Here is a 26,535-nt window from a genome sequence, read left to right as displayed (position 1 = left end):
CATTAAGTCTCTCTTGTGTTTAAGTAGCCTGATAGTATTGCTAGCCAGCAGACGATATATGAATAGAAACAGAACTCAACACCGGACTGCGGCATTCCTGTCCGAATCGTATTTCATCGCGTTTTCCTCATTTTTCAAGATAGTGGGTTTAAAAGCTCATTGACGGTTTTATACCATGAGAAACCGATTGACTATCTTAGAATTTGCATTTCCTGGCATTTTGTCCCTTTGGGCAAAAATTAATGTTTTGTGGCAGAAAATGGCTGCTGTGGAACCATCTCTTTTGTTACTTAAAAAGGACGCTAGCTATTGCCAATTACGTTTCAATGAGCCCTCTTACAATATTCTACGACACTGGTTAAACTGCCCCTGCGAAACAAAGGAGACACGTCAGTACTACCGATGCACAAAAAAAGTAAAATTTTCTCCGTTGTTCATAATGTGGGATTTCCCCGTTGTTCCTGTCCATGGCGTTTGACCATGGATATTCCAATGATGCCCTTTTTATTTCGATCCACCGCAATTTTGGAGGGGTTCAAGCTCTTTTTGCAAAATTTCTGAAATTTGATTTCGCAGTAAAGTCTTAAAATTAAGAAAAACCTAAATAACATTCACCATTTCTCAATAACCCTTAAATGACATGTTTTTTTTTTCACGAAATATTTTTTTTTCAAAATGTGTTTTTAAATTTGGTTATTATCGGATGTGGTGTGTGGTTTGTGTGTGGTATTATGGTGTGGTGTATGGATGGGATGTGGTTTACTCTTTATTTGGTTGCAGCTATAGCCGCAATTATGATAGATTACTACTACTATGAAAAATGTATGATTCGATAAAAAGAAATAAATACCGGGACAAGCCTATAATGTAAGTGAGCCGGTGAAGGAAACCGTTTAACGATTTGTTAAATACACAACAAAAAGCAAGAATGGCAATATTATTATAAATATTATTAATTTATATACATTTAAATTAATTTATACATATATGCATATATATATATACATATATATATATATATATATATAGTTAAACTTTTTATATATATATTTATTTACGTACATATAAACTTTTTCAAGCCTTTTCTTGATCTTAAATGACAGTGGCAGTCTTAGTCTTCGATTTTTCTTTGACATTAACGTGATGAACATGCTAAAATAACAAACACATGCGAAAATCTGTAGTGACGGATCTACCGATAGGTCAGCAATCTTCTCTTGTCAGAGTTCATGGGGTGGCTAAGCAGGCGGAGGAAACCAGGTGTCCATGCCCCCTTTCTCTTTTCACTTAAGATCTCTTGAAAATGGAAGATACATAATTTCAAGAATATGTAGGTTATGCAACGTTCATTCCTCTAAATAGTGAGATTTCAGATACACCCCGAAAAGGATTTGAGGATACGATTTATAAACAGAAATAAATGAACTATGTTTTAGAGTATTCAAAGAGAGAAATAAGACAATACATGGCAAAATAATGTTCTAGCATTACCAATATAAAGCATGGAGAAATATAAAATCTAGTAAGTTAGAAACCTAATTTTAGACCAGAAATCTTGTTATTAGAAATGTAATTGGAAATCTGGAAAATAAAAATTCTAATTTAGATTATCTAGAAAGCCAAAGAAATTTAGCAAAATTAACGATCTGGCACAGAGATATTTAAAAATCAAGCAAATTAGAAACCTAAATTTAGGTTAGAAATCTAATTATTAGAATTCTGATTAGAAAACTAGCAAATTAGAAATCTAGTTTAGATCCTCTATAAACCCAATGAAACCTATAAAAATTAACGATCTAGCATGGAGAAATCTAAAAAAAAAAAAAACAACAAACGTTCACTCATTCAACAAATATTATTTTTATCCTGTAATTTCCAAAATTTCTGCTTTTTGATTTTAAAAATCCTAAATTTCCAAAATACAAAATGCGCACTATTTCTGCTTGCTGATGATAATACATAAGCTTGACACAGAAATCCAGGATTAGCAATTTTTCCCGTCAGGACGTTGCATGCCTTTTGTGCACCTGCCGTCTTCTCACACTACACTAACACTAACCAGCACAAACATAGTCAAGAAATTTCGTTGTGAATCTAGCCACTTGCTTACCAAACTTTATCAATTTAGTGTTGCCAACTTAGTCAATTTAGTCACCTTAGAAAGATAAAAAAAGGAACACTTATTCTTTAATTTCTTGAAAGGATAACAAAGTGACTAACCATAATGAAATCACGGCTAAAATCTGAGACAATCATCAACATGTGAATTTAATTCTTCCCTTAATCTGACCGTAGAAATTTAAAACCCTTTTTGTATTTACCTCCCTCGACCACGACCTCTCACAAATCTTCCTCTAAAGCCACCCCTCTCTCCCCGATGTTGTGGTCTTATATCTCTATTAGCCCACCGGCCTTCATGATTATAATGTTGCCGATTCTCGACATGGGGTTTATATGATCTATCTTGATCATCTTCCGTGTATTCTTCAAAGTCCATATCTTCTTGCATTCTATTCCTAAAGGACCCATTTTCACGAGGCTCCATCATGTCTTGTGGAGGTTCATCCGTTAGTCTTGGCTCTACAAAATCCATTCCTTCTTCCACTCCCCAGTTCCTTTCCTGGTTTTCACTACTGAAATCGTCTCTAAATTGCCGCGTACCTTCAAAATCACGACCGGAAAATCCACCTCTTCCACGACCTCTATCTCTACCAAAAGGTTGAAAAGGCCTCGGATGACGTGCCATGTCACCTACAGGTAACGGAGGTTGAGGTAGAAGTCCTGGTCTTGGAAATTGCCGGGGACCAGAAATTTCTGGGCGCTGAAATCTTTGCATATTCTGTATAGAGCCTCTTGGAGCCGGAGGTTCTGGTCTCTGAAACCTTTGCTGGTTTTGCGGTAAACCAGGTCGCTGAAGCTCTGGTCGCGGAAATCTCTGCATGCCCTGTGGTGGAGCTGCAGATCTCATTGGATTTACACCAAATTGCTGCAAAGGAGGTCTTGGTCCACGGAAGCCATATTGAGGGCCGGGAAGCCTCATAGGATCCACTCCAGGAGATGGCCCAACGTACTGGTTTTGCATTGGTTTTTGCATGACATCATCGCCAAAACTATTATCAATTGGGTATCTAGATGGCATGTAATCGTCTTCTTGATAGTAGTCTTCTTCACCCATCATAGAACCTGGCAGCTTTGGTGACAGTCCCTGCTGAGCAAAACCACCCACAACCTGTGGTTCTACTTGGCCTGCTCCATCCCTCAAAAACGCTCTCTCCTCTCTAAAATGATTCTCTTCAGCATATCGTTCTCCATAATCATGCTGGGGTTTTCGGTTTTCATTCCCATTATTTCCCGTCATTCTTCTACTAAATTCGTCCTCCTGTTCCTCAAACCTACTACGTTTTCCCAAAAATTCAAAATTCTCCACGATTGCAGATTTTCTGTCCGTTCTCACAGCTTCTGAAGGAACTTCAGGCGAAGGAGCAAAAGGTGGACTTGGCACATGTCTTTCTGGCAGTGGTCCAAATCCCTTATATGTTGCGATTTCTCCTTCTGTTAGATTGTGCATTGCATTTCTCTCACCAGGCAAAGGACGATGTTGATAAATATAGCCCTTCTTTGCGAGGCTTTCGTAGAATCTTTCAACTGAATTACGTGCTGCTCCAAAAAGTTCCGCTTTACCTATAAAGAACAAAAAATTAATTTTTCGGGAATTCTACGAGAGAAAATTGTACAGAGTTTGGCTATTTCCAAACATCAGATAATTTGAATCAGCCTTTCGGCGAAAACTTCAATTTGGATTTTAGTATTAAGCAATGAATGGATATCTTTGGAAAGAAGTAAGTTATAAAATGAATAACTAAAGGTAATTATTATTACCACCACTCCCTCCCCGTCCTCCATATCTTCCATATGTTCCAGCAAACTTAGAAAAGAGTGAAGAAAAGCAGAAAAGCGAAGAAAATTCTACCCGTGTTTATATTTTTTTTAAGTTCTTTTCAACGTAGATGAATGTTAGTCTATCAGAAAAAAAAGTAGATAATTTTATAATTGTAGGCCAATAATTCATTTTTATTATTCTGTAGTTTTGTCGACTACCGAACGCAGTGGCGTTCCTGGCATCTCTTGTGTCCGGGGCAAATCTTGATTAGCGCCCCCTTCCCCTGTCTCCTAAAATTTTTCAGGCCAAATTTTAACAAAATTTTCATTGATTAACAAAACTTTCATTTATTAAAAAACATTTTCATTCATACAAATCTGACTTTTCTTATTTTAGCCTCTGCAAAATTATTAATCTCTTATTAATTATGTCGTCGAAAAATCATTAAGATATGGGAAAAATGAAAATTTTGGATTTAGTTTGTTTATACTTACTGCCAACTCCACCCTCTACTTTATTTTAATTAAAATAAAATTAAAAAATTACAAAGTGATTATAACCGTTAGATTATTTATTTGAAATTTTGCGCCTTCAAAATTTTTGTCCTCGGGGCAAGTTAGTCCTCTGCCCCCTACCCTAAAACTGCCTCTCATTGAATCGAAAGTATAGCTCTAAAAGGGAGAAAAATAACCCTATTTAGCCAACTGCGAGGAATTTAAGAATATATTGAGACTGAATTGCAAGACAATATTCATGGGCTAGGTAGGGAGAACGGATTCGCTTTCCATCAACATTTACGAATATTAGAAAGCTACGGGGCAAATTTTCGCAGGCTGGCAAGGTTTAGCTCAACATGGAAAACGATTCCAGGCCACTTAGTGGAAAGTGTTTTCAGCTATTAGATTTTAGTGCTAAATTCAACAATTTCTCTCATTGATGAATGTATTGCTGCTACTACTACTAGCAATTCACTACCTACAACCACTACTACTACTACTACTACTACCACTACTACTACTGCTACTACCTACAACCACTACTAATAGCAATTCTTTGCGGTACCACGGCACTTGGGCTACAACAGCAGCGCATACTCCATCTCCATCCTGAATTACAGTCCTTCATCTTAAGCAACAAAGAAAAACACTTTTTACATGGTATGCAGAGATGCGTCTCCTTTTTCATCTGTCGACGCTAGTGGGGCACTGAAAGATCATATAGAGATGTGTGCCAGCTCATTTGAAAGGAAATTGCTTTATTTTATATACTTATTTTATTTATTTTATATACTTTATTTTATATACTTTATTTTATATGCTTTATTTTATATACTTTCTTTTTTATTAGTTGCAAAACACATTACTAAAAGTGCAATATAATTTTTGAGAAAAACTGTATCTTCATCATATGAGAAATGATATTCTTTGGCAAGATTAGACAAGAAGAAATAAGGCATGTATGTTTTAAAAATACATATCAGGGTTTTTTTGTGCCCATTGTAAATGGATAATTTGACAGGAGATGGCGTAACACACGTATCGTTTTAAAAATTAGTTTCCTCGGAGTATTGCTTTCATATTTTATTTAAGTGACTCTTTTGCCTCATTTCCTGTGGTTCGTTCTTTACTATGTTCCAGCTAAGAAAATTCTTTGGCCCTAGATGCTTGACCATAAAGCACAGTTTTCGGTACACGTATGATTTACCCCCTACCTAGTATTTTTCTAATATGTTTCTTTAACGCTCAATCCTAAGGAAATATACCTAAGTATTATACAAATATAATATTTAAGAAACAAATTTGGGCTTTATGTTTGCACATTACGGGGGGGGGGGTAAAGTATAACAAGTTTGCATGCCTAATGTTTTAGGTGCAATTATTCTGCACATTATGTGGTAAGAATTGTTTTCTAACTTCACACCGTCCAAATACTTTACCCCCCCCCCCCTAATGCGTAAATATATAGCCCAAATTATATATTTTCCATCTATTCTGTCACTTCTCTTTGTCTTATCTCACGCAAAGTGAGAGAAACTAACGAAAAAACGGTTCTGCAATGCGTAAATTAATGAACAACTTGAGCGGTAGGGGGGGGGGGTATCATAAAAGTACCTTTCCGGCAGTCTATCATCTTTTATCCGTATATGATGGCCAGCTTAACCTTTTACCTTTTTTCTTTTTTTTTTCATTATAGCCCTGGATACCTGTTACCCGCAGGCTATCATTTCACCAACACTGTTTTACTGTCATGTTTATCTACAAATCAACAAATTGTCAATTTTTGTCAACTGTCAGATTATTGTCAATTGTCAAACTATTGTCAATTACTAACAACAAATTATTGGCAATTTATAATTTATCAGTTTTTTATTTTTAGCGATTACTATTGAAACTAAATAACCAAATTTTAAAATATAAATAAAAATAACTAAATATTGAAACTAAATTTTTAACGTAGAAACTATACTTTTCAAAATCTCTAGCGAGTATATTTTACAATGGCATTTCTTCCTTGAAATATAGTGGCCTGCAAGTCAAACTATTTTTATTACAAGGTTGAAATAATGGATACGTTTTGGAACTTAATTATCATGAATGATAATTAATTATTTATCGTTATTTTCGAGCTAACGCAATAAATAACGCGAATTTATTAGCAATTGTATTAGAATAAGCGTAGAACCGACTATTGTGGGGACTAAGTTTGATGTTACCTGCCATTTTATGCTGGCTATATTGACAGATATAAATTAAAAAACTTTTTCTTGTAAAAATAAGGAGTGGTGTGCACCCCCTCCCTCCCTGGCAAGTCAAAACTATGAGTAGTTATTCAATACATACCTTCAGATTTAATAATATCTCCAGCAGCAATGACATGCGTGACGAACGGCAGAAGTTTGACATCAAGAGGTTCACTTTCGTCATTCGGACTTTCGACATAGTCGGGGAAGCCAAGTTTTGTAAACTCTGCCTCAGATAAACTAGGGTCCATTTTGGGTTCTTTAACGCCATACATGACCTTGAAGCTTCTTTCTAGCAATTTAATGGCTACTTTTGTCTCATTTGTTAATGGGACTGGTTCTTTGGGAATGTCTATAAGAAAATAAAAATAACAACTATCATTTCTTGAACCTAGACTGAATTGGTGCTATTGATTGACTTACTTGGATCAACCTCCAATTGCCTAATTATAATCAAAATTGAAAAATAGTCATATGAACTTACATTTTACAACAAATAATGATAAGAAGGTACATATAAAAAAAATCAATATCTGAAGATAAGAAAAAAAAATTTACCTTGGACTGTATGCATTGACATTAAAAGGATATAATTTTATAATGGTGATGAAAAAGGGCACTAGTAGGAGCAGATCTTTCAAGAACTAAAGTAAATCGCCAAGACATCGCAATGAAGAAAAAGAAACTTCACAGTCGAAACTATACTTCAAAATTTTGACAATGAGATTTATTGGAGGGGCACCCGTTGTCAGAAATCACGTACACCAGGTTCCACGTGATAAGTATGGTGGAAGCGTGGCGGAACTTTGTGGCATATTTGGCGGAACTGTGCAGCACATGTGGCGCTTTGAGATGTACAATAGGTGGCAGAAATTGGGTGCTCCCTCGGATTCCTTTTCCTTCCTCGCGATAATTCTTCACTTTTTTTTAACAGTTAAAAGTAAATTCCGCTTTGTGGTGCTTATGTTCAGTTTAAGGCTTCTAAGGACTGCTCCTTCAACATCACACCATTCTGCTAGAGAGTGTACCACTATTCTACGCTCTGGTCGTGAGGAGGGATACAGACTTGAGGCTCATTTTGATCGTCAGGTTTTTGGTATTTTTCTTCGACTGCACATCACCACTCGCTCCCAAGATCACCATAAATTCACGGTGATTCTAAAAAGTCGTAAATGCAGTGATTTTATTCGTTAATTTTATACGGTCATTTTATTCACCGTAAATGCATGGTGAATAAAAGCCCTGTTCTTGCCTTGACTGTCTATTCCTGGCAGGTATGTAAAATCTTTTATGCCCTTATTGTCGAGTTGTACAGCAGAAGCAGGTACTAGAAGAAGCATGTTGTCTCCAATGATCTGTTTTCTCTTTCCTTAATGTTCCGAGGGTCAAAGGCAATAAACTTTTGTAGTTAAATTATTTTTCCTGAATATTAGAATGATGAATGTACGATGGGATAGTATTTATGTAGCTATTGACCATGCTATTATTACATTTTATATTTATTTGACGATAAAGTGAATTTGGCCATTGGATCTTGTCAATATTTGTTTTAAAAGAAACTACTCGGTCATTCATTCACACTCCACATTGACTCCTCAGTCTGACGTAAATGGTGTGTCCATTTTTGGGTTTTTTAGTTTTTCATATATTATAAGGTTGAGGAGTAAGTTAACCTTGTTCCTGAATAAATAAAAAAAAACTAGAAAAAAAATTTCAAAATTACAAGTCAAACAAGACATAAATCCAATTAAGTGCATAGAGTGAAAGCCATTATTAAAATAAGTTCTACTACATTTCAAAAAAGGATAAAATGCTACACAGCAATTGAAAAAAAATTGATATTAAACTAGATGACATTTAACAAAAGCTACTTAAAAATAATGATTACCTGGAGGCAATCTTATTAGACCTTTCGACGTTTTTGAAAAAAAAAAATCTAAATTATTATCGAACATCATGGAAGTTATGAAAGGTGGGTAGCAGAAATGGGTACGGGAGGGCACCGTTTCAACATTAGAGCGTCGATTCGGCTTTCCATAGGAATGTATTTATTAGGCATATATACAAGTACATATTTCGAAGTGGGTCTGACATTGCCGAACGGGTGGCTCAGATTCTAAAAAAGGCGAATTATATGGCAGTGTATAACAAAATAAGAAAAATCGTAAAATTTTGATTTTTGGGGAGACAAGGACCAGCAGCTCCAGGCCTAATGACGTGCCTGGGTTAAATCAACAGCTTCATTGAAAAGATATTACCTAAGATCCCTGATATTAGCATACGTCAGTATAGCACGGTCATTTAAAATGAATCTGTCTTATGAACTGTATAAATATTTTGATTTCAATGGCCAAGGTACCTCTCACCTAACATCAACACCGTTTCAGCATCAGAGACATGACACAACGATATCCAGTAAAACCTAATAAATGAGAACTCACATTTTTTTTCTTCTTCAATTTCGCAGAATGCTCAACGTTTAAAATACTACAATTTCGCATATTCATATGTCTCAAAATCCTGAAGAAGGGAATGAACTTCAATCTTTATATTTTGTTTTAAGAATGTCTACATTAATTCTAATAAGTCTAGTGTTTTTTTTTAATCTCTGTCTGTTTGAAATATTCCTTTTTTATTCCTTCTTTCCTAGAGAAAATTTGCAGGAGAAAATACAACTGAAAAAGTCTTTTGAGTCCGGTTTTTAAGACTGCATGACGCAGCAGTGGCGGTTCTAGACCTGGGCAGGGGCGGGGTAGATGCTCCACAATTTTCTGACATCTGACATTAATTTCCTTTTATTTTGTATTTTTACACTTCTATGGTATACCCTCCCCTCCCCCAGATTATGAGGCCTAAAACCGCTACTGGGACACAGTGAAAATATGAAAAGAATAAAATTATGAAATATTAAAAATAAAATTATACTTTTTTGTTAGTTCTTAATCCTCCCCTGTAATACATTCCTGCAGCTCCCCTCTCAGTCTTGAAAAATGGCTTTGTCCTTTTAATAATTTTCTATCTCTCTTTTTTCAAAAATGTTTGAGAAACAGGTAAACTAGCTTATGGTAGCGCAATAGATTGATATCTGCTTCACAATGCAGGGCCCAGTGGTCAACCCTAGCAGCCCCAGGTGGGCCGACAAAGAACTGGACTCGCCGGTTAAATAACTACAAAAAAATCCCAAAAAGCATCTATGCTTCGTGGCGCCATGTACGCCACAAATGGCCCACGAGGAGTTACCTAATTTTTTTTTTATAAAAGGCAAACTTGCTGCGTAGTTTATGGATATTGCAATGCTCTTATCATTCCTGATTTTTGATATTTTTCATATCATTACATTTTTATCAGCCAATACCAACCCTAGTAGATATTAGCATTTTAAAAGGCCTTATCAAAAATAAATTCCCAATTACAAATTTAAATCCGTCACTCAATATTTATTTTATTTTTCTATTCAGTTGTTTTTTTATCTGTTTGTTTTTTTTGTATTACTCTTTGGACTTTTATTTATATTTTATTCTTTCTGCTTCTTCCTCCTTGTTCTTCTTCTTCTAGGTGATTTCCTCATTACACAATAATGCTACCGCCACTCCTTTGTTTAATCATTTCGTTATTACTTCATTTGCATATACTGTCTAATGGTAAATTAAGTTAAATTGCATCACAAGCTTACTTCATTAAGCACGTCTGGATAGTAGGGTTATTAAAAGTAAAAATTCCGTTTTAAATATTTTTTATGTATGTAACTTGCAAATTATTTAAATATTTTGATTTTAGCTGGCAAGCCTACAATTAGCCAAACCTCACAAATCCCCCCGCCCTAATATTTTTATGTCCCGCGCTTACTGTCATAACACACATTATTTGGGTATTTTCGTTGAAAGAAATGTTTAAAAAAATGAAACTTTTTCAAATATTTAGGGTAAGGTCTCTTGATTTGAGATGCAAAAATTGTCTTTTTTAAGTACAATTATTTAATTCTGAATTCAGAAATTATAAATTCATTCTTTAATTCAGTTTGTATTTAACTAAGCAAGTTTAGAGCAGGTTTCAAACTTGCTTTTGATATATTATTTTTATGGAGACCTACGGCATTAATGTTCCAACTTAAGACAACAATTCTGCTACCATTCGATTGCTGAGAATCCGTATTACCCATCTAGCCAATTACATCTTCGAAATTAATTTGTTTTTTTAATTAAAAAGTAAATAGAAGTCATAAAATTAGGTGGAAACAAAAATTTGTCTTTTTAACTAAAAGTCTTGAATTTTGAATCGTTTAAAATTTTGAACTTTGAAAAAATAACTTTAGAATTTGACTACAACTTTGAAATTTGAGAGTTTTAAAAACAACAAACTTTTGTAAAATATATTTTCCCCACCCCCACATTTTCGTGGAATTTGACATGGGAGAGAAAAGTCTTAAAAATACACTTTGACCGTTACGAAAGTTTCTAAGTGTCTCAAAAACCACATGCGAAATGGGAAAATGAACTGAATTAGTCGTTGGAGAATCATGAGCATAATAATGTGTGTCTGATATAAAAAAAATGAAAAAAAAGATACATCGCATTTTGAATAGCCGTAGTTGAACCGCGGGGAGAAGGGGGGCAGTTGATCGCTAGGCCTTCATCATTCGGATGAATCAATAATATTTAAACAGAACAGGTAATGCGAATAATAGCCGGTTAAGACTATAATAAAGGCAATAAACTATTATGAAACGACAAATAATAATAAACAGATAATAAAATTAAAACTTGATAAAAAATTTTCGTGAAGATTTTACCCAATTTTGTCGGCTCGATTTTGCTCAATTTTGCAGTTCAATTTTACCAAGTGTTTACCCAAGCTTTTACTAATTTTTGCAGCTCTAACTCACGGATCTCACTAATCAAATTATGCGGGAAAGCAATTTCAAATATTGTATGTTTAACTCAAAACCGTGAAAAATGCAAGGGTTAGCCGAAAAACTTACTTAGCTATGACGTTAGACATAAAAAGTGAGGAAAAAACGAGAAAAAAACAGCTAAAAATGACTTGGCCGAAAAACTTTATCAACTATGACGTTTGACATAAAAACGAGAATAATAAGGAAAAACCGGTAAAAAAAAACGACTAAAAATGACTTGGTCAAAAAACTTTATCAACTATAACGTCTGTCATAAAACGAGAAAAATGAGAAATAAAACGCTAAGAACGGCTAAAAATGACTTAGCCGAAAAACTTTATCGACTAAGACGTTTGACATAAAAAACAAGAATCAAAATATAATTAAAAAACAAACAAGAAAACGAGGGTGATTTTCAACCACTTGAAAAATGGCAATTTTCTATATTTTCTCGTTTTTGTCAAACGTTAGGTATAGCAAGCGTGGTCTTTGAAGTTTTTCTTTATCAACTATACAAAAAATGGAGGTTATGAGGAATGAGGAATTTTCTGAAGACAGTGGTCGAAATACACCCTAAGCAAAAATTTCAGCTAAATGGCCAATATGCGCATTCGGCGAAAGACAAGAAAAAATGGATAAGGAAAAAGGAAGAATTCAAAAAATGCAGCTAACTTAAAAAATAAAAGGAAAGAACGAAAAAAAACGAAAAAGCTAAAAAATTCCTAAAAAGGGAGAAAAAAATTCTTGCTCACTCAGAAAACTTAGATCAAATAAAGATGTTTATAAAACTAATTATAAGGACAACTTTAGTGACTTATGTTAGATATTATCAGTTACTGTTCATTACTGTTCAGTTACTGTATCAGTAACTGGTCATTAAATCACGGCACATTCCACCCAGCCCCATATCTTCCTATTTTCATTTACTTTTTTTTTCATGCTTTGCAATTTTTCTTAACTGAGATTAGATATTTATTTTTTCAACTAATTTTTCACCTAATTTTAATCAAACTAATTTTTTCGTATTGTTACACTGAAATAATGCCGAGAAACGCCAAACGCTAGATGGCCTAGGTGGTTTTGTCGACACTAGTACCAGTTCCAACTCTTATAAGTTCTGTCCCTTTTGTATTCTTAACTAACGTAGAATTATAGTTGTAATATAGCATAGAGAGTTATAGTCAGAGAGAGTATAGTTAGAGAGTTAAAGTAATAATGTAGAGTTATAGTTGTAGTTTTAACTGCGTATCTTGTCGTTTAGGGAAGGAAAACGTTAGCATCACAGTTGGTTCATTTTATGGGGAGCCTCTGAGGCTTGGCGTTCTTCATCAGGGAGAATGCCAAAGTCTTGTTTTATATTGCAGAGATTGATCTCTCCAGGTTTAAATTCCACTTGCCCCCCCCTACGAAAGGGTATTCTAGCAAGATGTTAGACAATCTAACACTTAAATTAAATTTAAGTTAAATTAAATTAATTTAATTAAAAATTAGATTAAATTTAAATAAATTTAAATTAAATTAAGTTAATTAAATTAATTATAACTGGAAACAACGATTCTAACTTCGTGTGAGTAAACTATGTAGTGGTGCGGCTAAATTTATGAAAAAGTAATATTCAATTTTTAAATATGATACTTAGATTACTAATTTTGAATTTAAATTTAATATTAATTTAACAACAATAAGTAATTTTTAAATGGATCGCTAAAATTAACAAATTGATTATCACAGTTAATTTTAAGATCAAATTAAAGTATTTTAAAAATTAATATTTAGATATCAAAATTTTAGTAATGTAATAAAACCCAAATGGGTAAATAACCTTCTGGGAGATCGGATTCCCTGTGACTTAATTTATCCTAGAAGATTTCCAGGCTGTACAGGAAATTGTAAATATTTCTAAACATTGCAACATGAAAGATAATAAACAAAAAACAAAATTACTATCTATCGATATATTTAAAAGTAAGAAGGAAGTAAAATGTATTTTGAAAATCAAATGGGGGGAGACTTTTTATTTATCAATTAAAATCTTTTTTCATGCCCCCCCCAAAAAAAACAATTATTTTCTCAAAATGAAGGTGTGTTTGGTTATCCCCCTCCCCCCCTCGCTCCTTAATCGATTCCACTGAAGAAGATATTTTACCTGTGTAAAATTTAAACGTGGAATTTTGGGAATGTGAAAAGCTAATTGCCTCACGTGTTTCAACATAGAATGAAAGAGTCCCTCCCCCCCCCCTCCCTCTTCAATATAAAAGAAAATACAGCTTGGAATATTTTAGGAGCAAGAAAGAGGGAATGGATAGTGGAAATTTGTAGAGAAGTTACCAACTGGAAAATCGAAATGTGTGGAAGTATGTCCGTATGCTCAAGCACTTCGAGCTGAAGACCTTCGAGTCTTCGACAACTTTGATTCTCTGGATTTTATAGTACATAGAAACGTTAGGTTAGGCGAGTTAGGACCGCCTTTACATTCCAGGCTTTGAATCTACAAACTTCAAAGGCGTAAAAGGCACACGCTAAAAGACACCTAAAAGACCATTAAGGTCACAAAACGTAGGCCACTTCCAATGAAATACAAGAATTACAAGGGTACAACGGTATGAAATACAAGGGTAGGGGGTTTGAACCCCCCCCCCCTCCCCTCCCCTCCCTCCCAAAAAAATTCTGGCTCGTAAAAACGTGATAAAAAGGTTTAGGTCTTTTCATATCTAAAAACTACAAGTATCTATTATCTTTCTTTTTGTTATTTCAAAATTCTGAAGTTTTTAAGGCAGTACTACATTTTCATCAGTATTGCCAGGTTAACCAGAGAAATTTAAAAGGGAAACTAATTAGTTAAATTTGGCAAAGCTTTTCGTTCGTAAATACTAAACATTCATAATATGTTAACTCCCAAGGGCAACTACAACTTCAAAGGAAAGCTATGCCTTTTTAAGCAGTTTGGTACCATCAAGGGCGTATCCAGGATTTTTGTTCGATGAGTTTATTTTGTTGGAGGGGGGGGGGGGGGTCACAAAAAAATAACTTTTAAAAACGCATAAACGAATTTGTATATGCATTTATCCCGGTTTTACAAGTTGAAAATTTCGGGACCCCCTAACCCCACCCCCTGGATATGACCGTGGGTACAATGTTTCAGCTCATTTTTGGTGGGTATATTCTCGCTTCTTTTTCTTTTAATTTGGCAACCGCTACTACCAAAAAACATATACGAAGGTTTCCTTCGTTAAAACTTCAATTTCCAAATATTTTGTTTTTTTTTGGGGGGGGGCAACTAAAACAATCCAATTTAATTTTCAATGTCCTTGGTACTTTTGAGTTAACGATAATTATTCTTCTTCTTTTTTCACCCAGAATTATTAAAATCTCAGCATTTGTCAAAATGTAACAAATTGTCAGCTACTTACTTCTTTCATCAAATTCTATATACTCCGTAGGACCACCTTTATGCGAACCAGAAGACGTGACCTGAAAAAAATAATGTTCAAATTTGGTCCTGACTCTAATCTGGTATAAAAATCCGAACTCCTCCCCTCCCCTAAATTTTGATCAATCCTTTTTGTCCTCCCCCTACTAAGGGAGAGGGAAAAGAAAGGGGGGTTTGTGGGAGAGGGTTCTGAAAGAACGGGAGGGGGTTTTATTTATCAGTTCGTGGTAACAAGCTGCAAATAAGGAGCTACACGGCCGTACAGTAACCGAAACTCTGAAAGGCAGAATTTTTATAACAATCTAAACATCAAAAGAATTGGCTTTTTATTCTGATTCCAAATATTAAAATTCGTGAAGCTTAATGTTACCCATCAAAAGCCCCAATTGTAAGGAATTTTCCCTGGTTTTCAAAAAATCTGTGACCCCCCCCCCCAAAAAAAAGGTCAGTGACCTTTATGAAACACACAAAATCATATTCAGCATATCATAGAATCTTGCAGTAGAGGTTCCAAGCTCCTATCTACAAAAATGTTGGATTTTGTATTAATTCCGAGAAGCAAGATTACAGAACTGTGTTTATTTGTTTGTTGTTTTTCGCGTGGGTGATCCTATAGAACCAACAGTCATACAAAATTGGGAGAGGCCTCATTCAAGCCAACGAATCTGAAACAAACACACACATTAAAAAATAAAGGCAGCCCCTCTTAAAATCTCGAATCAACTCCAACAAGCATGTAAATATAAACACAAGGAATTACCACCTTGAACACTCATTTCCTTTAAGTGTCGTCCCCAGTGGCTACAAATTGGAACCATAAAACTCCTAGGTGCAAATAATACTATTTGCACAACAGCTAGGGAGAAAAGGTTATTTTGATGGGCCATAGGCCTACTTTGTGCTTCTAATTATGCCATTTGAAAATTATCACGTGACTCCTGTTCAAACAGCGTGTATTATATTATCAGTATAACTTAGTAGTACCTTATTTGAGACAACAAGATAGTAGTACTGTATTGAGACAACAGATATTTATAAGCTTCTTCCAGTTTAATGGCGCCTATTCTGTGCGATAAGAAGCCCTCTAAAAGTTTACCAGTATCAACTCAAAAATACTCTAGGCGCAAATAGTATTAATTGCACATAGGAGTTATATAGTTCCAATTTCTAGCCACTGGGGAAGACATTTAAAGGAAATGAGTGTTCAAGGTGGTAATTCCTTGCGACACGATGGATTGAACCAAGTTCCTTCCATATGAGCCTCGACTTGATCCACTACGCTGTCACAAGGTTGCAAAATAGTTTGTTCTTTCTAAGACATTGTTCGCAGAGTTTTGACAGAATAAATTATAATGGCTGATATCGTTAATTCCAAGGGTTGTGTGTGCTGCAAAGCAACACCAACATTAGCGATTTTTACAGTGGGATAACTGTACAACATTAAACATATGTAAAATCTAATGAATATAAAATGTAACATCTACTTAATAGATATTCCCTAATTGGCGTGAGAAATACCAAAACACTGATAATGAAGAATGCAGATAATATAATCAGAATAAAGAAGTGGCAGCAGAATATGCTACTGGTTGTTATTCCAGGTGTCAATTTTCGGGGGAGGGTGTGGGGACCAGGGAAATTCCCTAATCCTGAAGGACCAGGCCGTTAAACATATTAGAGAAAATCCAGTAAAAGCCAAAGTGGACAGTAGAAAAATCAAGATGGCCGCCAGCAAACAATTTTAGTTTGGGAGGGGGGATTTTTCGCGAATTTAAAATTTTAAACATAAAAAAACGCATCAAAATTTATTTATATGCATTTTAGTTACGGTTTTAGGAGTCGAAAAAATATTTCAGGGGGGTTGAGGTTCAAACCAATAACAACATTCGTGGTAACGAACAATAAATAAGAAGTAACATGCCCCTTTTCCCCCAAAGTCATTCGATCAAAATCTTAAAATATCCATTTGATTCAGCATAGTTAAAAGGTCCAATGACTATGCCTTTGGAGATGATAAGACCCCCCATAACCTTTGCACAAAAAGACCCCTCATAGCCCCTGGAGAAAGGGCTGTAAGTTACACAATCTCCCCATTATTCACATAAAGACAAGCGTTCGAACTTACCCCACCCATAGTCCTTAACAACGTTAATGATGCAAACCAGGCCTCGCTGGCATACATGAGGGAAGACTAGACACTGTCATTATATCTTTCCACCTCGGCGCATCTATCTATGCTTGGGCTAGATATTTGGGCTTAGGGGGCTTGTCGCCAAGCATAAGTAACATTTTTCCGTGTTTCTTGATAACCTTCCCATTACTGGGGATCCTTTTACTGCACTACTTTGAACCCAGTCACTTAAATTACCAATTTTTACTTTCTAATTTTAATTACCAATTAACTTAATTACCAATGAAAATACGTTACAGATTTAAAAACAGGGAGATCGTGGTTTTCTACTTTTGCATTGTCAATATATGATTATGACTTTAACAAAGGTCCTTTATACAATTGAATATGGTTGACTGTAACATTTGGGAACTGATCTGATAAAAACACATATAAATATAGCACAACTTTAGATTATAAAATAAGCAAGTCAAATGACAAAGGTCCTTTATACAATTATTTGAAAAAAAAACTAAGTTTTCTAAACAGTTAAAGAGGCTGAGTCACAAGTTCGAACCTTAAAACGTAGAGGGATTAGGAGGTACAGTGGGGGGGCTGCCGCCCCCCAAACCCCCGCTTTTGCAGCCTTTAGATAAAAAAAAACAAGTTTTTTAAACTGAAAGTAAGGAGCGACATTAAAACTTAAAACGAACAGAAATTATTCCGTATATGAAAGGGGCTGTGCCCTCCTCAACGCCTCGCTCTTTATGCTAAAGTTTGACTTTCTCACAACTCTTTTTTTTTAACAATAAAAACTTTAGCGTAAAGGAGGGTATTCTAGGGTATAGAAAAGGGTATTTTGAAAAGTAACTTTTCAAAAGATGCTTGTATTATCTTAACTTTTAGTTACTACGTTCCGTGGTTTGTTCTGCAATAGGTATCAGCTATCTTTATAGTCATGGCACCAATTAAACTTACATAATCCCTATTTATCATGAACTAAACCGATCCTATATGTAAAAATACACCGGCGTCATTATAGCTAACATCATAAAATAGGTTTTACTTTTTACGTCATATATCATATACGTCAAACATACACCCTACAATTATGAAGTCATTTATCAACTTGTACATGAAAATGCAGTTTTTTGTAAAAATATTGATTATATTTAAAAAAAAAAATTGTTAATTACAAAAGGCACTAGATGTGGACCAAACGATTCTAAGAATGTACTTTGTAGTTCCATCTGACACCATTTTTAAGAGTTACGGGCTATTAAATTTCTTAGTATGGGACGTGACCGTCTCTTACTAGATTGCCTCTACCGCTGCAACCTTGATTATTATTACTGCTACAGCTACTACTACTACTACTTCTACTTCTACTACTTCTACTACTACTACTACTACTACTACTACTTCTTCTACTACTACTACTTTTACCTTCTACTACTACTACCTTCTACCACTATTTGCAACTCACCAGAGCCCCAAGCTGCCTGAGCCCAACACAGCTACGCACGCTCCCCCCCCCCCCCCACATTTATATCCAAAGCTTGACGCTTTAGCCTCTCCTAAGAAGTCCCAACTTCAATTAAGTCCTCCCCTACAACCTCTTCCCGTCCCATTGGGGAACGACCTGCTTTTCATTTGGCCCTAGATAGATAGCCAAAAACGACGATCTGTAGCAATATATCATCCTTTATCTTCAAAACGTTTCCTATCCATCTCAACTTTTCTTTCATTATAACCCTAGAAAGTGGGATACAATCAAATTTTTGACAGGGTCAGTCGAACGAATACTAAAATTTTGTTGACAATTAATCTAAAAACTATCTCCAATTACTATCCAATTATCCAATCCTACCTCGTTCCAGTTCCAGTTCCAAAAATTTGTAGCAGGGTATATGAACTTTCAATAAGTCCTTTCACCCCTTTGATACTCCAAAAAAAAATGTCATCAGATATTTAGAAATCCATTGTCCTCAACTATAATCTAGTCTTCTTATCGGTTAAAACAAACCCATCATCCCAATTAAACTTCTAAATTCTGCTGATGGGTTGTGGGAAGTCTTCCGTAGACCTCGGGAGACCTCGGTTTCCGTAGCGCCCACGTTTCAAAAGCATATCGACCATTGTCAGCACTAATGCTTCCGATATTCTAATCTTGGTTCTGAGACTTGTCTTCCTATTCTTCCACACTTTTTTCTACTGCGAAAAAAACCTCTGGGCCTTGGTCATTCTACTTTTACATAGTCACTGCATTAAAATTACCTTTAGATAAAGAAGAAAATAAAACAATAAGACATGAAAATCTAAAAAATACACAATTATTAAATGTTCTGGCTTTAAAATTTGTAGTTTTAGCTTCTATTATTAAATCAAAGCAAAGAAGTCCCCTTAATCGTTTGTGAAAGGCTCAAAAAACCAAGAAACTGAAAATATTCTGAATAGTCAATTTCTATACCGACAGACAAGGGCGTATCCAGGATTTTTGTTTGGGAGGGTAGGGGTATTTTTTCGGGGGGATTGGTAAGAAAAAAGCGCTTAAAAATTCATTTATTAGCATTTTGTTACATCTTTACGAGTCGGAAAAAATTTTGAGGGGGGGGGTCAAATCCTGAAGCACCCCCGCCCTGGATGAGGCCCTGCCGACAGATATTCCTGCGACAGCGGTAATTAAAATTTTGCATTATAACCAAAAAATGCCTATTTGTCGTTATCTTACCGTTGATTATTGTTCACCGTTTTACCGCTATCAGGCCATACTAGTAACCGTTATCTGGACCTAGGCAATATCAAATTTACCATAATCATTTATACAGGGTATGAACCCGAGAGATTTGGGCCGACATCTTTGGCTCACGACGAAACAAATATATGACCAAAAGGCATGAAAATATAAATAATCGGGGACAACCAAATACCAGTGCGTTTAGCGTACTTTATGTTTTAATTAAAAAAGTTGTTTGACCAAGAACAAATTGAAGATTTAAAACTAATATAGACTTAGTGGTCCAACTAAAGTAGTAAACTAATAAGACTAAAGCTTAGTTTCTCAAAAATTGCCCCATAAACTTCTTCCCTCCCCCCCCCCCCTCTTCGTAGATTCTGAAAAATATATATTTGAGATAGTTTCATAGAAAATATACATTTTTGGTATTTTCCTTGAAAAAAATCCCCTCCCCTAGATGTTGAAAAATATATCCTCATCCCCCTACATTTTCGTGAATTGATGCTTTTACTCCTTAGATTAATCTGAGCAATCACCTACGAATAAAACAATATCGGATAATATTTTGTTTTATTATTTTATTTTGTTTATCAAAATATAATACATTATTATTTACTTATTGTTATTTTTATTACCATAGTTTTTTAACCTTTTTATTTACTAGAATAGCTTCTATCAAACATAAATTTATTCCCAAAATTTGAAACGAAGTCTTACCTTGCTTCTAGTGACATCTGTAGCTTTTTCTAAGAAATCCAAGCCAGGTAGGACAGCATCATCTTGAGACGTAAAAATGCTAACTTTTTCCTCTTTAATCGCGTGACTTATTTTCGTTGGAAGGATAAAACTGGACTTGTCCTCTGAAAAAAAAACTCAAATTTAAAATTAAATACATACATTGGGAGTTATTTATTCTCTTCTTGTTTTGAGACGTACTTCACAACTCCAGGCAAGGCCCTATCCAGAAGGGGTTTGGGTTTGAACACTCCCGCCCCCCCCCCAAAAAAAGTTAATTTGTTCTAAAAACGTAACAAAAATGCATATAAACAGATTTTTGATTTATTTTTTTGTAAATTGGTAAACCACCTCCGAACCCACCACCCCCCAAAAAAAAATCCTGGATACGCCATTGGCTCCAGACATATCAAGTGCCTGATCACGTAAATTAATTTTTATGGCTGAATCAAATTAAACTTATTTTCTACTAAAAAAAAGAACTTCGAACAAAACATTCTAAGAAAATCATTTTTTTATAATTATTATTATTATTGCAGGCTTCACAACACGTACATCAGGTACCTGGTCACGTGATCAAAGATGAAAATCTCGAATAGCAGCGGATATGTGACCAATCCCAATATGTGCTGCAAAAGGTGCCACACAATGACTCATGTTCAGAAAAGAATCAAAAATGACAATGGCTAAAAATTTTTGAGTTTTACTAAATTTTGAGTTTTATTAAAAACTGAGTGATTTACTAAGTGGTGTCATACTAATGGAAAAATGGTTTCATCATAACGTGGTCTCGTTATAAATTGGTTTCATCGTAAAGTTGTTTTCATCCTAACTACTACTAACAACTCAACACATCACCAAGCTGCCTGAGGCCAACACAGCTACGCACGCTCCTCCTCCATCCCAATATATTCCAAGCCTTTCATCATAAGGGGTTTCAAACTAAATGGTTGCATAAATGAGCCTATATGAAGCATCTTCAAGATTTAAAAATTTCGAGGGGGGGAGTTCCAAAAGTTCTTTGGTTGGCTTGAAATAGTGTTTATGACAGATACTTCATTATATTACGGAGGGGCTCTCCGAGTTCCCTATTCCAAAATTTCAGGGATTTCATGGTCTTTTTCAGTGTTTTCATCATGTTGATCGTATTGTCTCTAGTTTGATTTGTTTTTGTATCTTTGTTTCCATTTTGGTTTCTTTTATTTCTGCCGGGTTTCTTTATTTCATTTTTACTTGTATTCTATATGAAATTATTGTTTCTACTTTGTTTTTTTTTTCTTTTCCTTGTGTATCTTTGCACCATTTTGTTTTTATTTATTTTTTCCATATAGTTTAGATTTTAGTTTCTTTTATTTTCTTTGTGTTTCGTCATTTCATTTCTACTTGTATTCTATAATGGGTTATAAATAGATTATTTAATAAAATTAGCATAATGAACTATTTTCAGAGAATGTTATATGTACATTCGGCTTTTTGACAAACTATAGCTTAGTTGTTGAAAGCATATTTTTTTTTGAAAGCTTGGTTGTTGAAAGCGTTGATCCTTCAGGATCAGTGTGTTTCTATGACCCCTACACCCTCCCCCGAAAATTGACGCCTGGAATACCAACCACTAGCCTATTCGAATGCTACTTTTTTATTCTGATTATATTATTTGCATTCTTCACTATCACTATTTTGGTATTTCTAACCCCAATTAGGGAATATCTATTAAATAGAATTTGCATTTCATATTCATTAGATTTTACATGTTGTACATTTATTCCAATGTATTAATCGCTAATGTTGCTGTGGCTTTGCACCACCTACAACCCCTTGGAAAAAAAAGATATCAGCCATTATAATTTATTCTGTCAAATGTCTGTGAACGATGTCTTAGGAAAAACAAGCAGACTAATATCTTGCGGCAGCGTAGTGGATGAGGTCGAGGGTAGTATCAAAGGGTTCCTGGTTCAATTCCTTATGTCGCAAGGAACTGCTTTTATGCTTATTAAATATGTTCAATTTTTTGTGCAAATTTACATTCTTTTTGGGGTTGATTAACATCAAAATCTTATATAGGCAGAAAAACACCTAGGGAGAAACTGCCCCTCCTCCTTTCCGATTGACGCCACCTTATAAGGGAACATATCTTATTTAATACATTAAAAAACTAACCCCATTCTGCATCTTCAGGAGCCATTGTTGGCGGCAAAAGATTTAAGTTATATTTGTCCTTCATTTTGTCACCAGGTCTATTCCGCGTCCAGAATTTAGTTGTATGATCATTAGCTCCAGACGCAAGTACATGGCCAATTGGATGCCAACTAAGTGACCAAATCATATTATCATGAGCATTTTCAATGGCACCCACTTCTTTGTCGATTCTGAAAATAAAGAATTGTATATTAGTAAAGCGTCATCTCTGCACAGGGGGGAGAACCTCGTCTGAAACCTTATGTATGACCGTCTCTGTTCCGTCAAATATTTTTTTTTTATTATTTTAGGTTTTAATTTGATTAGTATTAAATATATTAAACATTATCATACATGTTCTTAAACATTGTTAAATGTTTTATTAAATGATATAAAATATATTATTAAAAGTAAAGATAAAGATCCTCTAGAGCCATTGCTGGTGCAAAGGGTGTCAGATCGACGTTTCGGTTGCTGTATCTTTTTTACCGAGAAAAGTGGTCCAACCTTGTCACCCAATGACTTTTTCGCCCAACCTTTCTGCAACAGGGATCAACCCATGGGTCCCGTATTCCCAAGCAGGTCATCAGTCTATTGTACTAACACAGGAAATATAATATTAAAATTTAGAATATTTATCAAATTTAAATTTTTATTATCAAAATTTTATTAATTCAAGTTTTATTACTCGTCCGTCAATTTCTAGCTAACTTATTCCTTCAAATCGCAAAATTTTCCTCGGGATTCACGTTGGTTTTAAATTCTATGATTGTGCGAAGGCAGTTTCGGAGAATAACAGACTATTGTCAAAGTTGAAACAAAGTCAGTGTGTTATTAAGATACAAGAGGATATTAGCTTATAAGTAAGAAGGTTGAAATACCATTAAACATTAATTATCATCACCATTGATTTTTTTTCGTTAAATTATCGTGTTTCTGTGTGCTTTATTTCTTTATTTTTTTCATAAATTTTTGTATACAAACATGGCTCTTAGACTTATGAAATACAAGATCTATCAAACTATTTGAACAGAGAAATATTATGATTATATGGTTGAAAAGGTAGATCTTTTTTAAATATTAATTTAAAAAAACTTTCCGAAAAATAAGTTTTTCGAAGAAAAGTAAAGGCTATTTTAAACTTAAGCTCAGGAGATACAAATACCTGTTAAAATTCAAACTCAAAACAACCAGAAATTACTATTAAAGAAAAAATGAAACCCAAAGCGAACAGAAATTAAAGAAACAATCATAGCAAAAAAACATACAACAAGTAATAATATAAATGAATAAATAGATCTTAAAGCGAGTAATGCTTATATTGAATATCAAAATCAATCTCGGAGCAACAAGAAAAGCTTTCATTTTAAGAGTAAAGGAAGCTTGAAGCGAGCAGAAGTTAAATAAACAATCAATGGGAATTAAGATAAAATAGAAATCAATGTAAATGAGTCAATAAAAATTAAAACAATTGAGACTTGAATTGAATACGAAAAACAAGTTTGAATCGAATAAAAATAACTAAAAACAAAAGTTTGGGTATCGCCTCACTGCAGAAGCCTAAAACCTACTGCGTCATTGGCGCCTTACTGAAAACTATATGAGTCTTAAACAGTCTTGAAAAGTATAAACAAAATCAAATTTAATATTAGATATATAATGATATTAATTTTTGAAAGATATATCATTTCAAGATTTTTTTTTTTCACTGTAATTTTTATTTTCATTTTCAATGCTGTAAGAACTGAAAAAGAATAAATTTGTAATATATGAGTAATTCGTTTTCAGTGAAGCGCCAATGACGCAGAAGGCTTTAGGTTTTTACAGTTAAAGAAGGGAGCAGTATCCAAATTTTGTTTATAGTGAAACTATATTTGTCTTGACCAATCTTGGAAAGAACTAATAAATTAAACTGAATATTTTATGTATAATGATATTAATTGCTGAAAGCTCATCAGTTCAAAATTTTACTTGTAAATTTAATTCATTAATTAAAATCTTAATTAATGAAAGAATTGTTTTCAGCAAAACGCCAATGACGCAGTAGGTTTTAGGCTTCTGCAGTGAGGCGATACTTAAACTCTTGTTTGTAGTTATTTTTATTCGATTCAAACTTGATTTGCATATTCAATTTAAGTTTCACTTGTTTTAAGAATTATTTATTCATTTACATTAATATATATTGTATGTTTGTTCACATTGATTGTTTATTTAATTTTTGTTCGTTTTAAGTTTCATTTATACTTTAATAGCAAACTATTTTTTTTCGTTTTAAGCTTGATTTTCATATTCAATCTAAGCATTACTCGCTTTAAGATCTATTTATTCATTTATATTATTACTTGTTGTATGTTTTTTGCTATGGTTGTTTATTTAATTTCTGTCGTTTTGGGTTTCATTTATTCTTTAATAGTAATTTCTGGTCGTTTTTAGTTTGAATTTTAACAAGTATTTGTATCTCCTGAGCTTAATTTTAAAATGGCCTTTACTTTTCTTTGAAAAACTTATTTTTCGTAAAGTTTTTTTTAATTAGTTTTTGTTCGTTTTTTATTGAAAAAAGTTTCAAGTTTTTATGGCATGGGGGGGGGGGGGTGCTTACTGACCGATAATTATTGATTTTAAAAAAAGGATCTAGAACTTTCAATTGAAATCGAATTAGGCTTTTTTCAAAGTCTATACGATTACCTCTTTGATAAAAACCTAAAATATGAACAATAGACAGCTTGCTTAACTTGTGGATAGCGATTGACAACAATGAATGGATTGAAAAAATAGCAAGTTTAATTAACGCAATCTTGCGTTAATTAAGTAAATTACATTACTTTAGACTACGTTAGGGGGGGCCTCGCCCCTCCCCTGGATCCACCACTGCCTTACACTCTCTGTTTCTTTCCTTGTTAGGGAGGAGAGCAGATGTCTAATAGGTGTGTGTTCATACCAAAACATTCTAACTCTCATTGGGCCTTCAGGTATAAACAGAATTAGTTCAAAGGAAGGTGTGAGGAAAAAGGGCGTGGGGGGGGGGGTATTTGCCCTTCGATCAATTTTGACTCTTAAGAGCTGGACTAGAATTTCCAATCAAATGAGCCCTCTCTGAAGTTTATACGAGAATCCCTTCCTGCCCCCGGGCCCTAGGGGGTTTTGTTGATGGCAGAGTTTTGTTACTTAACCTTTCAACTATTTTTAACAAAATGGTATTTTTAACCCTTGCATATAAAGCAGCTCTGGGGGGAAAATAATAAAAAATATTGAAGCTATATAAGATTTATTCATTTATTTATGTTTGCATTGGTTATCTTTATGTTTGTAAGATAGTTAATTTTAATTTATGTTCGTTCGGGGTTTTGTTTATTCTTTAATAGTAATTTTTGGTCTTTTTGAGTTTTAACTATAATAGGAATTAATTTCTGCTGGTCCTGAGTTCAATACGGCTCTTTACTCTTCTTAGAAAACTTATTTTTATGTAAGGTTTTTTTTAATTAATAATAATAAAACATTGAAACCTTACGGCCTTTGCTATAGACAGCTTAATTACATGCCTCTGATAAATCAAACATGATTTTTTCACGCAACAATGAATGGATCGAAATAATAACTTCTAAAAACAGTAGCCAGATTTATGCATTTGTTGATACAGAAAGAACAGTGTCATCTTAATTAGACTGCTTTTCGAATTTCTTGTGCCAGAATAACTTATTACTTACCTCAAAGTATGTAATTTAACCTTATTTTAAGTATAGCTGTAATTTTAAGTATTTTATAATAGATTTACTATGTGTTCTTCCCATACAAAACTTTACCTTACTAAAGTCTTTGGAGTGGGGGCAGCGTATTTGG

General features: G+C 34.1%; 1 protein-coding gene across 4 annotated transcripts in view; it reads right to left on the bottom strand.

Moving 5' to 3' along the window:
- Positions 1-1,849: 1,849 nt before the first annotated feature.
- Positions 1,850-26,535, bottom strand: part of Wdr33 (WD repeat domain 33) — a 62,938-nt gene continuing 38,252 nt past the window's right edge. For all 4 annotated transcript variants that reach the window (XM_089094127.1, XM_089093978.1, XM_089094063.1 and 1 more), the window contains 5 exons: positions 22,681-22,889; positions 20,506-20,648; positions 14,922-14,982; positions 6,721-6,972; positions 1,850-3,681 (listed from right to left, as the gene is read on the bottom strand). In XM_089094127.1, coding sequence (XP_088950253.1) covers positions 2,318-3,681; positions 6,721-6,972; positions 14,922-14,982; positions 20,506-20,648; positions 22,681-22,889 — 2,029 coding nt within the window. In that variant the 3' untranslated portion in view covers positions 1,850-2,317. The remainder of the gene's footprint in view (positions 3,682-6,720; positions 6,973-14,921; positions 14,983-20,505; positions 20,649-22,680; positions 22,890-26,535) is intronic.

The sequence above is a fragment of the Artemia sp. Qi Xiang Cuo genome, chromosome 1 (genome assembly GCF_049724085.1).
Source record: "Artemia sp. Qi Xiang Cuo chromosome 1, ASM4972408v1, whole genome shotgun sequence".
NCBI lineage: Eukaryota > Metazoa > Arthropoda > Branchiopoda > Anostraca > Artemiidae > Artemia > Artemia sp. Qi Xiang Cuo.
The sequence above is the reverse complement of the archived record's forward strand: the minus strand, read 5'-3'. Positions and strand labels throughout refer to the sequence as shown.